The sequence below is a fragment of the Haemaphysalis longicornis genome, unplaced genomic scaffold, assembly GCF_048455015.1.
Source record: "Haemaphysalis longicornis isolate Haplotype H1 unplaced genomic scaffold, Haemaphysalis longicornis Haplotype H1 scaffold_9, whole genome shotgun sequence".
In the NCBI taxonomy this organism is placed as follows: Eukaryota; Metazoa; Arthropoda; class Arachnida; order Ixodida; family Ixodidae; genus Haemaphysalis; species Haemaphysalis longicornis.
The window spans coordinates 36855141-36868673 of NW_027526460.1; the positions used below are offsets into that span (position 1 = coordinate 36855141).

A 13533-nucleotide genomic window follows, 5' to 3' on the forward strand; every position below is an offset into this window, starting at 1 on the left:
GTCACGGCGATGCACGAGAGTGTAGTACATAGGAGCAGCGGCGTGCCGCAAGGTTTTCCTGTGGGGCCTCCGATGTTCTTTACCACGGTGTAGTACATGGAAGCAGCGGCGTTCCGCAAGGTCCTACTGTGGGGCCTCCGATGTTCATTACCACGGCTGAATGGAATGTGCTACAGTGCGTAACATGCTCAATCTGCGGGTCTACAATGCGGGAATTCACGACCTTCCTCCCATAGGATACGCCGATACACGCCGACGCCTGATGGATATTAGTCCACTCGGCGGACATCAATAGGCGCATGTTCAAGATAAGTAGAGTCAGAATAAATTGTGTGTGTGTAAGTGTGTTTCTTAGGGATGATCGCTGTCAACGCTCAAGGGAAATAAAATTTGCTCGTACCTTTTACCTAAGACCTGTGTCCCCTCTATATCGTGGGCTGAAAAGTTTCACTGGTCATCCACCTTTGCAGAGTGCTATGGCTAATCATTTTTTGTTTTCTGAAGCTGCTGGTAAAAATAATCTGGGAATAAAAGGTAGACAATGTGGAGCTCAATGAAGAAGTCTTTTATTGAACACTTTGCGCCCCAAAGGCATTGAACAATAAAACATGCGCTAAACAATAAAGGAACAGTATACAGTTGACACTGAATGTAACGATCGAGGTCGACCGGAATGAACACTTGTTTAACAAAGTCGAGACCTCAGACCAGAAAATAAGCCCACTATATATTCGCTTCGAAATCAAAATTTGTGTATTAAATTTGGAAATTCCTCAGTTAACGTTTGATTAGATTCTGTTTAACCTGTAACACTAGTTCTGCACCAATCGCGTGGCGTTCGTTTCTCCATGCACTAATTCCATTTTCTTTACTACGCGATCGAGTTAAAGGTGCTACACCGTGTATATTTTTGCGAAAAACTAGGTTATCGCACCCACAGTGCTAAAAAAGTACATGAAACTTCAAAACAATAAAGTGAAAAAAAAAACAATTCCTTCCTCTGTATGTACAACCGGACAACGTTAACAAAAGCATGAATTTGCGGCTAGGATGGACAATTCTTTCCACACGCACTGAGAGAAAACAACAACGTTGAAGTGTCGTGGCGCTGTGATAAATTAGTATCACTGCAGACGGTACACGCATTCCATGAAAGCACGAAGTGTGAAAGTAACAAAACTATCGCTTAACAAAGCAAGTTTTGCCCAGTAATCTTTCTTGTTGCCCTGTTCTTAAGCTATCACAGTTCAGCCACGTTCTTAGTTACCAATAACATATCTTTAACCTAAGCCATTGGCAATAACCATTTGAACCAGAAAATTCTTACAAGCTTTGAAATACACCTCACGGAGTCACAAAGTAGATGACACGCAGAAATTCGAAATAAATGAGTCTGTCAATTCTCTTCAGCACCTTCAAGGTTCCTACACAAGCTTTTAGGTCGCTGGACAACAAACCAAAAACGGCGCAAAAGAATTGTCACAATATATCAACAATCAGCAGTTACTATTCTTGGATAAGCAAAAAATACTCAATCGACCACAAAAAAGCATTTCCTTATGCTAAGTAAATGGATATAAAGGGACGCCTAACCATAGCGTTGATGATGCACCGAACACAGAGCAAAGCATTCGATCGACTTAAGAATAATCGTAATACAAAAACTCTCTGTCGATTTTAGATTGTGGGATTTAACGCCCCGAAGCTGTGAGTCACGCCGTAGTGGTGGGCTTCGGATTAATGTTGACAGCCTGAGGATCTTTCACGTGCTCCGAAATTTTTACACACGGGTGTTTTCGCCTTCATCTGAAAAGCAGCCTCCGCCGCGCGGATCTAACCCACCTACTTGGGCTCAGCAGCAAAATTTTTGCCTTAGTCACTGAACCACCACGGGGGGGGTAAAAAAAACCCCACTTACTTCGGCATACATAGCATAAACGTCCAAAGTAGATATCCGGCTATTCTAACCCGGCTATTGTATTGCGAGTGGTGCACAGTACCGCATACGTCAAATGTTGCAGGCCCCTGTTCGGTTACTGGCCGTGCTCTGTACATAGTACCATACTTTTTGTTGCACAGCCATAATAGTTGCTTTCATTTGACTTACGCTGACCCGATGAGCGCTCAATACTATAGCGCAACAATAATGCACCTTCATGGTTAGCAGCTGATTTGGTAAGGAAAATCGCAAAGAGAGCGAGTTATAAACAATGAAATCAATAACCTCGTGCACGTATGGACAGTGATTGAATTTGGTTATGTGGTGTAACCTTTGGGCGAAGGCTTCGTGCTCCTTCTTAGAACTTCTTACCGCGTTGCCACGACTGAGTGCTATCCTAGATGGTACTTTCGAGTACCATGGATAAAATAGTCGTGCTATAACTTATTAGGCCATAGAGGTGTGAGACGAGACTACACAAGTATAGGATAATATCAACGGTACACACAAAACACGTACAATATTATGCTGTGGCGTCTAAAGGCAGAAACGCGCTGCCAAGCCAATGAAAGCTTTATTAGCCCGGCAACGAATAACTATAAAGGCGGGGTGTCCGCCATAGCACGAACAGGTTTATTATGACTAATACTACACTCAACTATTTATTTACACAGTACCAGAATCGTGGTGCGAGTATGGACGCAACTGAGCTTGGATCCTTTTAAAACAAATTTGAAGTATCAGAGCCTCAATCTTCTGAGTCAACGCGGAGCGGCAGCCAGAAAAATTTCAGTCGCGAACATAGATAACTGTGTAAAAATAAGGTTTGGAATCTGGCGACTCCCGTCAAAGAGTTTGGCAAATATCTTTATTCTGCTTCGAAGGATGCACCAATCAGGCGTTATGTGTTAAGAACATTACAACTGTCCTACATACCCGCACCACGTTTCGTTTACGTGCCACATAAGGTATACAAATCTGTATCACGTATATTGTCTACATCTCTATCATCGCCACAAAGACCACTTTTGTCGGCGGCTCGATTCCATGCTATTTCCAAACACTTCCGTTCGTCTAGCTCTCGTACGCATCAGAAAAACCGAGGTTTAGGAAATTGCGATGATTGAGGGCAAATACCGATTTCGTACCGGAGACAGACGGGCTATCACGGGCACCGGCAAGAAATTAGACATTGCGTTCCCCCCAGTCAAACGTATCTAGCAAAAAGTAAAGCCAACTCGATAGGGGAGCGGGCTTTGCAAAAGTTGCAATCACATATATTTTTTTTTTTTTTACAGAAAGATACGAATAAAGTGTTTATTAGACTTTTGGCCATCTCAATAGGGTCTTACTATAGCATGTTGTCCGATGCTGTTTGTTTAACAACAGTTCTGAGAAAATTGGTATCTCGTACAACTAAAGCAAATTTTCATTTCCAGCTTGAGGCGAGGGGATTTCTGTATTTCTTCGAGAGCGCAAGTAAACATAACACATTATCTCTTGCGTTCCAAGCGATTTGGACGCCGCAACAACTTGTTTCGTTCCTCCCTGCAAAGTTTGCACGTGTGTCAGTGCAAACGTCATACAGCGCTGACTCTCTTTTGTGGCTCATTTCTCCGTTCCTTCTTAATCTAAACATACGCAGCTTTTCTTTTCAAGTTCTTTTAGCAGTGTTGTCATCGCATGCGCCGTCTTGTGGTACAATTTCGCTCCACTTCAGAAATCATGAATGTGAAAATAAAATGGCTATATACCAACTTTTCTTAACATTCATGCTAATGTGGTGCCTTTGAAAACGCTGTATGCATCTTCAAAACAGTACGTCCTTCGTTCACAAGTACAGACCTCATGGCGACTGGCGTATTCACAAAAAAATGTGGTCGGTTGTGCACGGATTTTCACATTACTGGCACACGAATGAGTATTCTCCGCTACGTCTTCACATTATCGACCGTTCCTCAGTGCTATTACACCAAAACAACATCTCTGTGCAGTTTAGCTATCAACTCCCTGACTTACCGAAGCCCCGAAATGAAAGGGAGAATTTCGACAATTCTGTGGAATTAAATTCACACACTGCATTATGATCGTGGAAAGCATGACGGGATCCGCTTTAATTAAGAGGCCTCGATCTCGGCAGCAGAACACAGAACATGGCTGGAATTTTTCACGGCTCCTTTTCCTACACTTTTGCCGCAACACAACTGTTTAATTTCTGGAAAAAAGTCAGTGTTAAGCGACAGCACACGTTCCCAGTTGTGACTATCGCTAACATTACCCAGTTGTGACTATCGCTAGTATATGCTGCGTGACTGCTTTATGATGACACTGCTAATGAATAGGACGTCGCAATAGCATCCTACTTCCCAAGTCTTTCTCTGGCGTCGTTGAACATTAGCTTTAAATTTTCTTGAGCTTACAAGACGTCTGAAATTTGCTGGAGCAGCCCAAGCACGAGCTCATGAAACGCTTGCTTTAACTACGAGAACAACAGTTACCGTTGATTCCGTGTAACCCATCGAGTTCAGTTGTTTTCACAGTTTCTCCCGAGCTTAAGCTAGTTCATCGGTTCTTCCAATGTTTCAAAAAACTAATTGTAGTAGGTACCCGTGAGACACACCGACCTGTGGGTCTACAGGTCATGACGGCAGGGTTGCAGAGTTTATGGCAGACCCACGTAAAATAAGGAATAGCTATGGTTCCGGGAGAGCGAAGGTATAGGCACAAAAGTTTGGCGAACATTTAACGGAACGCACTACCGTGACTTGAACGGAAACTGGAAACGCAAATGTCACTTGCTCATGACACTTCGCAAGGAGGTATTCAAGTTATCCCCGTTCCTTTTTCCACGCCATGTCGTCCTACTACGCAATAAAATCTCTAGATTTTTTTGCCACTAATGTGTTCTGCTGTTACGGACAGTATGTGCCAACAATAAGATTTCACGTGACGCCATGATAGTCATCCGATGCACAGCAGATGACGTTTTTCGAGCTGCAAACGTGTCTTAGACGGGTCATTCATTTCACGACTGATGATCCCAGTCCTCGCGGTGAAAGAATAAAAACTGGTGCTGTCATCAAGACACAAAGATAACTTTGTTCAAAGACATTTCAACAACCTATGAAATTTGGGCTTGGTCCACCACTGCATCTTATGACACTCAAGATGCTGTTTACCGATTAGTGGCGCACCCAGACGCCCACGTGAAGTTCGGTCAGAGACATAGATGCGGGATGCTGGAGGACTAGGGTTTCTTGTCATTTGGGTATTGTCCAAAGCTTCCCTTGACCCTGAACCCGCCCTTTGGGTCCGCTTCGTAGCGTACCACCTGCAAGCGACCCTTGGGGTCCAGGAAGCTGTACGATCCGCGGACGTGTCCGCTGGCGTCCTTCTCTTCGTAGCGGGTCTGCGGGTTGTACGGATCTGCTGTGTCGAAGCCGAAGCGGTACGAGTACGGTCCCTGGAAGCCCTGCGCACAAGCACGTCTCATGGTAAGCCTGTTGACACTGTGAACAGAAAGAACATAGGCCTAACTCTGTGCAACGACAGCCGCCATTTTGAAATCACGTGGTATTGGTGTGAGAAATGTGTTTTACTTGTTTCGGAAGACCGTAAGCACGCGAGGGCCGAAAGAAAACACAAAGCTTCGCAACTGCATATATAAAAAACGACGGCTCGAACCGAAGCGAAGCATTTCTAACGCCAGTACCCCGTCATTTCGAAATGACGACCGCCGCCTTAGAAAATTCGGCCCCGTACGTACGTTTAGAAAGTGTAAGCCGGAATACACATTCATGATCGGTGGGTTTCTGTCGCAGCTTCGACATAACCGATTGAGTTGTGTAAATAATTGGCCTTGACAGTGAATGCGAAAAAAAAGAACCGTGAAGAAGTTGTATAAAAGAGTGCGGGGGCAGGTTTACCTTCAGAAATCTTATGATGAAAAAAAAAAACAAAACAACAACAACAGAGAAACGAGCTCACCCCATCGGACCAGAACCGACAACCCATGAAGCCCAATTAAATATGGTATCATGTTTCCGTGAAGTATACTTCACGGAAACTAGTTTACCACTTTACACTATTTTTTATACCTTGATTAGTCAAGTAATTGGCTAAGATATTTGGCTTTTACCAAAAAATGTCAATTACGAAGTTCGAAGTTGTAGACCGTGCAAAAATTATAGCGTTAGCGACGTTTCGGCGGCAATTTCTCGAACAGGAGAGTATTTATGGCGTGTGAATAAAAAAATCTGGCAACACGTAAGCACTCCTTATCAATTATTTAATCTAAAGCATTCCGTACAATTGAACGCCGCTTACCGTGCCGCCAAGTTTTGCAATGCGAAAATGTTTTTGAATTTTTCTGCCGGCTAAGTCTTACAGTTTTGCGTTTGAGTACGCGCGGGTTACTGTTTAGAGTTTCTAGGTAGCATGCCGGCTGTGAGAATTCGACTGCTGCGCATAGTGGCCTGGCTTTCTGGTGACTGTTGGACCACTGGATGAGGCCAGCGTCACAACCGATCGCATGACGATTGAATAACGCACTCTACTAGCCGGTCATATGAATTTGGCGCGTTTCCTTTAAAGCGCTGAGAAACCTCCCACGCTTATGAAGCTTTCACGGAAACAACTGCATTCCGTGTTTCTTTTGACGCCCTACAACTTTGGCTGAGTTTGCTCTTCGGCTGAGTTTGCTCTTCGGCTGAGTTTGCTCTTCAGAAAGTTAGCTATGTTACGTAGCGATTTTTTAATGAACCTGTCAAAAAACTCCGTAGAAAAAAGTTCCACATTCCAAATTTAATTCTATCGTGAAGAACCGTGAAAGTAAATATGTACGCGTAAATATATATGCGCACACGTAATTTACTTGTATGCTTCTCCCTGCTTGGGCATTTCTATCGCGAACGCTGTGCGAGATAACCACTCTCACTCCAGACAATTTGCCCATTCAGACGCTTCCGGCATTCAGAAAAAATAAAAATAAGCCGGAAAAGGGGGCTCCGACTAGCGGGGGTTCGGGTGACGTGCCGGACTTCCTCCATTGGTGTACTCGGCACAATGATCCGTCCATGTCCATGCAAGTCCAATGGCGCGTTGGTTCCGTAAACGTTGCAGTGAACGGTGTGAGACCCAGCGAGGTGTTCCTTCTTCTTTTCACGGACGTGCAAACACGAGAGCTCGCGCCACTGTCCTCCGCGCTGGCGACAGTGGTACGCGCGACTGAGCCTTGACGCAAGACTGCCTCGACGCCGTTCGATGCGGACCAACCGACCAACCATGACAGTTTACAGAAGCACGCGTAAATTAGAATTCCGCCACCAGCCTTCATTATCCTTACGTTGGCAACGAGCCCTTGTCGACCGCCTTTTTGAAAGCGATTCCACGAGCCCTGCTCGAACACGCGACCCCCACTTTCGCTAATTGCGGTCCGTAATGCTTTGGAAGTCCTTTCGGCGTATCCAATTATCTAAGGGTCTCTTTCATCCTAAGTCCTCTGGACGGAAGTCCGTTGGCGGCTGTAGTTTTTGCTCTTCCATTGATATCACTGTCATTTCCGAGTGAAGTATCAACATTTATTGCAGCCAGCAACAGGCAGCGGCCAAAGTGCGGCATCGGGAAACGTCTTCATCTACATTTGTCACTTGAGGTAGATTGCCTCTTCGTTTCCGACAAAAAGGGCAGACAGCTGCCCTGGGCCCAGATAAAGGGGACCATGAAGCTGAAATTCAAGCCCGGTTCATTAAAAAGACTGTTTGGTCTTGATAACAGTGGTACCAATTTTATGGCAAACTTCAAGTTAATCTAGATATTAAAGAATGCAGATGAATCACTGAAGACTCTTTAGCTAATAGCCATCCGTGAAGCTCTTCAATACATCATGGAAGCTTCTCCTCAAAAATGGTCCATTTTCACCGACTCCAAAGGCGCCCTGCAAAGCTTCCGAGCAGCCCTGCGCTACGGTCCTTTGCACCAACTAGTGACAGAAATTCGGGAATTATTTCACCAGGCTGTCATAAAGGGCCATAATATTGTATTTCAGTGGCTGCCAAGTCACTGTGGAATCACCGGCAATGTCTCGGCTGATGCAGCCGCCCGGACAGGCCATGACAGTGAAAGGACCATCTTGCTTCCGCTTGCAAGGACTGATGCCGCTAGGCTGCTTCGTCAGTTCGCGCGGAGGACCTCCATCACTCAATGGAATACACCGGACTTTGTGCACCCGCGCCTCCACAACCAGGACCCTCTACTCCAGCGTCGTCTTCCGTGTGGGCTGACTCGATCACAGTCTACTTTACTTTGTAGGCTGTGGTTGGGAGTGGCCTTCACGAAAGCCTACTCCTTCCTCATCGGTATGGCCAGTAGTGCTCACTGCGACGTCTGCGAGGTTGAAGAGACAATCGACCATGTGCTTTGTTGTTGCCCCGAGTATTCATCGGAAAGACGCGTTTTGGCAGCCGAGCTCAGAAGATTGGACAATCAACAGTTCAAGCTAGAGACTATTCTAGGACAAAGACCCCTACAATCGACTTCGCAGAAGGCAACAAAAGCCCTTCTGCGTTTTATGAAGGACACAGGTTTAGCTGAGAGACTCTAGTGCCCACGAAGGGACTAAAGCGTGTGCGCGACCCCGCTCCTATCTGCCCTTTTTCGCCTGCCATCTCTTTTATCCTCTGAACACCCCTTCCCCAGTGCCGAGTAGCAATCCGGGCTCTAAGCCTGGATAACCTCTCGGCCTTTCTTTTCGCTTTTCTCCTCTCCTTCTGGCGACTTCTCTGTCACGTCACAGGATCTTGTTTGTGCGATTGGAGGTCGCCGAATAGAACCACCGCCAAGAAACAGGGCCGTGCGACTGCAGTGGGGAATCTAAGTCCTCTTGAAGGTAACGTTATTTATAGGTGAAGTTAAAGTACTGATGACTATGTATTTAGGGTTTACCATATTGCGTCACTGCTGAAGCCATGTAGCGCGAAATTTGAACGTTTTTTTCTTTTTCAGTATCTCTTGCGCGTTTTTTTTTTTTTTTTCGGTTGAAGCATCTCTCGTGGTTAGCATGGAGCTGAGTGAGCAACCAAAAGCTAGTTCTGTCAGACTGGACGAGGTTTTATTTTGCATTCCGGTCCATTTGAGGTTCTGGACATTTCTGAAACACCTTGTAATTGCGTGGCTTGCAATATGTCGGGTGCGTTTGAAATCCCTTCTTTACGGTGACAGCACGGCACGGTAGCGAATGGCGAAGGTAACAGTGCGAAACGTTGTGTTTTTCGTGCTGTTCACACAGTACTTTCAATTACAAGGCAAATTAAGGGAGACGCTGGCTCGATCCTTGTCTCAGTACCGGGTTTCTTCTTCAGGTAGGTTGTAACGGCTCTATTCGAATAAATTCTTGGTCCTTTCAGACTTTCCTAGGCTTAGAATTTCGTTTTACGCCAAAGTTAGTCAGCCTCTAACTTGCTGGGCTGGAACTGACAACTTTTTCTCCAACGGTGGTATTTTCTTTCGTCCATGTTGAATAATGCGCTGGCTCTTCTGGTTGTTGCATTTCTTCAGGCGGCAAATTGAAAAAGATGCTCGCATGCAGATGATTTCTGCGCAGGTTGTAGAACTCCTTCCCCCCCGTGAGTTATACGAGCACATTACGCATACATACATCGTTTTTATTGGAACGAATCAGCAATTTTCAACTCGCTGCACTCCATTCCGGCCCAAAACGGGGTTGTTTTCGCAAAAACAATACTAATGCCAAACATTCAAATTTCCCGCCCTGAAACCTCAGCAGTGTCGTCATTTGGAAGGTATCAAAACACAGTAAACACCATGAAATTATTCGACCAGCGCGTTAAAATGGAAGCAGGTGCACCAATGCCACTGCACAAGCGTGTTTGATGGTGGCAGATTTCGTCGGAAGCCGCCGATCACACAAACTAGTCTTTGTGACGTCATAGGTACACTGCGAGAACGGCTGGTGAGGCGCCACTCCTTCATTAGCTTTCTTTATTACCTAGCGCAGTTTTAAAATGTTTGCGTCAAAATTGGCGAGATTGTTACCCTGAAGTGGAAGACTTTCGAATAGTTTGAATTTGTATGACGTCTTTATAGTATTTTTAAATGCAAATCGTTTTAAAACCAATACTAACAACCGTTTTCTGTAACCACACTCCTGTTGATGCTCAAGTGGTCACAGCAGACGGTAATACTGCGACGTTTACAACTTGTTCTGTGAAGTTAAAGTTACAGAGCTACAAAAACACGCACTAGGACAAGTAAGGGACATACGCAGCGCTGACACTGTGAAATAACTATGACAAGTAGGTAAATAAAACTCAATAATGATCACTTAGAGACTAATTTTCATATAGTTGTTTTTGGGTAAGGTTTCATAATGCAAGAGGTACAGCCGTTTTCTCGTTAACATTGGAGATAAAGTTGGCTTTGCTGCAAGGCGTTTCTGCACACGTACCGGAAAAATGCATGGGACCATAGCCATACAAACCCGTTTTAAATATGACTGTATCCTGGAGCTACTAAAAGCCGTAATGAATTTCCGAATGGGGAAAACGCCAATAGCAATTCAACTGTCTCTCGAAAATTGCCTCACCTGTTGGTGGAAGAGGGTCCGGGGTCTCCCGCCGTTTCCCGCGCCGCCAGTCGCAGCCGCCGTCCTTGGCTCCGCTCCAGCAGTAGCCGTTGCCGCCGCCTTCTGGTCCAGCGACGGCGTCGGGTCTCGACCCAGGAGAACGAACGAGGACGCCGGTGGGAGCGGGGGCGGCGACACTGGGGCGGGCGTACCATAGCCTCCCCTAGCTCGGTTCCTGTTCATGTTCACGTTTTGTTGCCCGCTCGTTGCCGAAACGGATCTGGCAGCACCGCTTCCACCGTTGAATAGCGACGTAACCGGGGGTCTTGGGTCCACAGGCCTTTGTTCTGCCGGTCTCTGCTGTGCTGGTCTTCGCGGCCTAGCCGCTGTCTGCGTAGGCCTCATCAGCGCGTGCATCTTGTCTTCAGGGGAGTCGGAGCTTTCCTCGCGTCGCCTCTCTTCTTCAGACGACGTCGGTTCTAAGGTCAAGCTGTAACCGCTCGTCGTTGTTTGTTCCCGGTCTCTGGAAGAGCCTCCCCTGTCTTCTTCCTGGTCGGGATCGTACTCTGTGCTGTCCGGAGTGTAGGCGGGCAGGGGCCTCCGTCTCGGCTTTGAAGCGCGCCCTGAAGATGTGTCCCCTCCACTGGGCTGCAGCACCCGATTGTCCTCCGGGCTTTCGGTCGTACTGGAGGTCGGCGTGAAGGCGTCACGCAGTGCTGCGCCACTTGGTGTTCGCCCGTCGTTGGCGTCGATGCCGTTACCACTGTATGAGTACCTGACGTCTCTGACGCCGTCATTGTCCCCACCTGTAGGGACCCTGACGCCAGTGCCGGGTGAGGCTCTGCCGGCATCTCCGTTCCTGCTTCCGGGTGTCTCGGCAAGGAACAATCGTGGTCTACCATTGTCGTTCGGGAAGCGACCGTCGGGAGAGGCTCTGCCAGCATCTCCGTTCCTGCTTCCGGGCGTCTCGGCAAGGAACAATGGTGGTCCACCATTGCCGTTTGGGAAGCGACCGGCGGGAGAGGTCCTGTCAGCATCCCCGTTCCCACGTCCGGGCGTCTCGGCGGTGAATAACGGTGGTCCACCATTGGTATTCTGAAAGCGAACGATGTTCCTCTGCTGCCCGGTCTCGAACATTTCATTTGTCGTCTGATCACGGTTAGCGCCGTCATCACTGGGCCTAATTCCTTGGCCCCTGAGTGCCACACCCCTGCGCGCTTCCTCCGAAGATGCTTCTTCGCTGGTGAGGGCACCACTGTTCTTCACGCGCACGAAAGGACGTCGGCTGTTCCCTCGCGAGTACGCGATCTCGTCGCGGTCGCTAAGGGACGTCGTCGAAGATGGCGAAGACCCATCATCGTCTCGAAGGGGTTCGCTTTCGTCTTCTTCGGAGCTGTCGTCGTCTCTGTCTGGAACGCCCCGGAAGTATGACCCGGAATTTCCGTGTGGTCTCTTCCTCCGGCCCGCTTGAGTTTCCTCCTCGAAGGACTGCGGCTCTTCCGAGTTTCGCCCTGCTTCCGGCCGTCTCCCCCCTTTGCCACCGATCTTGGCGCGATCTTCCCGCGTTCCTTCTGCGAAGTTGGCACCGTTTCCCCTTAGATGCAACGCCTTGTTCTTGTGGCGGCCCGAGTGCTTCGGCGCCGGCTCCATGGGCTCAAGTTCGTCAAGCTTGATGGTAGGGCTAAATGCGTAATTGTCGAAAGCCGAGCCTGACGTGAAGGTCGGGTAGAAGTCAAGCATACCGCCGTCAGGAGACGCGGTGGCAGCGGACACGTAGTCCACGGGGCCCGGAAAACTGTACGAGTCCATGTACTTCGCCATTGTGGCGGGTGAGACGTACATGTCGTCTAGGCTGAGGCCGTAGTCCATGCTAGGCCTGTTGGTCCCTCCCGCTGTTCTCAGAGCAGATCGAGATTGAGGCGAAGCCGCGCAAAAGTCGGGCCTTAGCAGCAGCACGAGCTCTGTGACTAGAAGAGCCGACAGCGTCCAGGATACCTGCGCAATCAAGAGTTCCAACCAAACCATGCTTGTAGAATAACCCTCAACGATGCACACGCAACCAAAAATTTGAATCGCTAAAGTCTTTACTCGTGAGTCGTGACCCTAACCGAAATGCACACAATGTCCTCTAAATCGACTGCACCGATGTGCGTTATCAAAGATCTCAGTCATGAATGAGCTTAACTCACCCGAAACTTTTCCCAGCGTTGAGCAAAGAAAGATGCACGAGCTATACTTGTAAACGATTTTGGTCCAACAACAGTTAGAAGAGGATAAGACTTGTTCAAAACAGTTGAGAGTTACCGTAGATTACCTTTTATTACGGTTTTAACGATTGTCACCGTTGCAAATATGGATAATTGAAAGCCTGCATACCCGGTAACTGAAGATACTTAGGTATACCACATGCAAAAAAAGAAATTGCGATGTCACTCTAATACTCGTTATCATGCAGTAAATGTGAAAGCGTTAGTGTTCATCACCTAATTATCACCATTAACCTTTTATCTTCGAGCCTTTTCCTTCATCCGCATGTTGACACCCTCTTATCTCGCTCTCACTGTTCCGCGCCGAATCCGGAGGTCACCTGTTTGGTGCCGGCCTACGGATTATGTTGAATCGAGATTATATTGAAGCTCTGGTTAACTATATTCAATTCTACTCGATTTTCTCGCGTTCGCACTGCGCGCCATCTGTGGAGACAGCGGTGTACAACAGAAGGTGTTAGTGGATTCGCATGATGGCGCTACTGTGTTACGCCAGAAAGAGTTATCTTGTAATGCCGCTAACCATACCTGCTTTTTTGCTTATTTATGTTTTTTGCCTGCGCGTGGCTGCGCCTGGTTGTCTTATCATGTGTTTCATGCGAGAGAGAGAGCTCTTTATTAGATGAAAGCAGAGAGGTTTGCCGCCTTGTTCCCGCCTGCATGCTACTCTGCGGGGATGGGGAGAAGGGAGTAAAGGCCCTAAAAGAAGTAAGGCAGAAGAAAGAGGGGAAAAGAAGAGATTAAAA

At 47.3% G+C, this 13533-nt stretch overlaps 1 protein-coding gene across 1 annotated transcript; it reads right to left on the reverse strand.

The window, feature by feature from the left end:
* Positions 1-590: 590 nt before the first annotated feature.
* On the reverse strand, positions 591-12503 carry LOC144153890 (uncharacterized). The gene is made up of 2 exons (XM_077685646.1): positions 10542-12503; positions 591-5411 (listed from the first exon to the last, which is right to left on the reverse strand). Exons 1-2 carry the CDS (start codon positions 12387-12389, stop codon positions 5187-5189), a joined length of 2073 nt encoding a protein of 690 aa, XP_077541772.1. The 5' UTR covers positions 12390-12503; the 3' UTR covers positions 591-5186.
* Positions 12504-13533: the final 1030 nt, after the last annotated feature.

What these genes read in the sequence shown, in the direction of transcription:
- LOC144153890 (XM_077685646.1), bottom strand. Translation starts at nt 12,389, where the DNA reads ATGGACTACGGCCTCAGCCTAGACGACATGTACGTCTCACCCGCCACA. An exon ending in GGACCCTCTTCCACCAACAG is followed by an intron (nt 5,412 to 10,541) that starts GTGAGGCAATTT and finishes GCTTGTGCGCAG; the next exon opens with GGCTTCCAGGGACCGTACTC.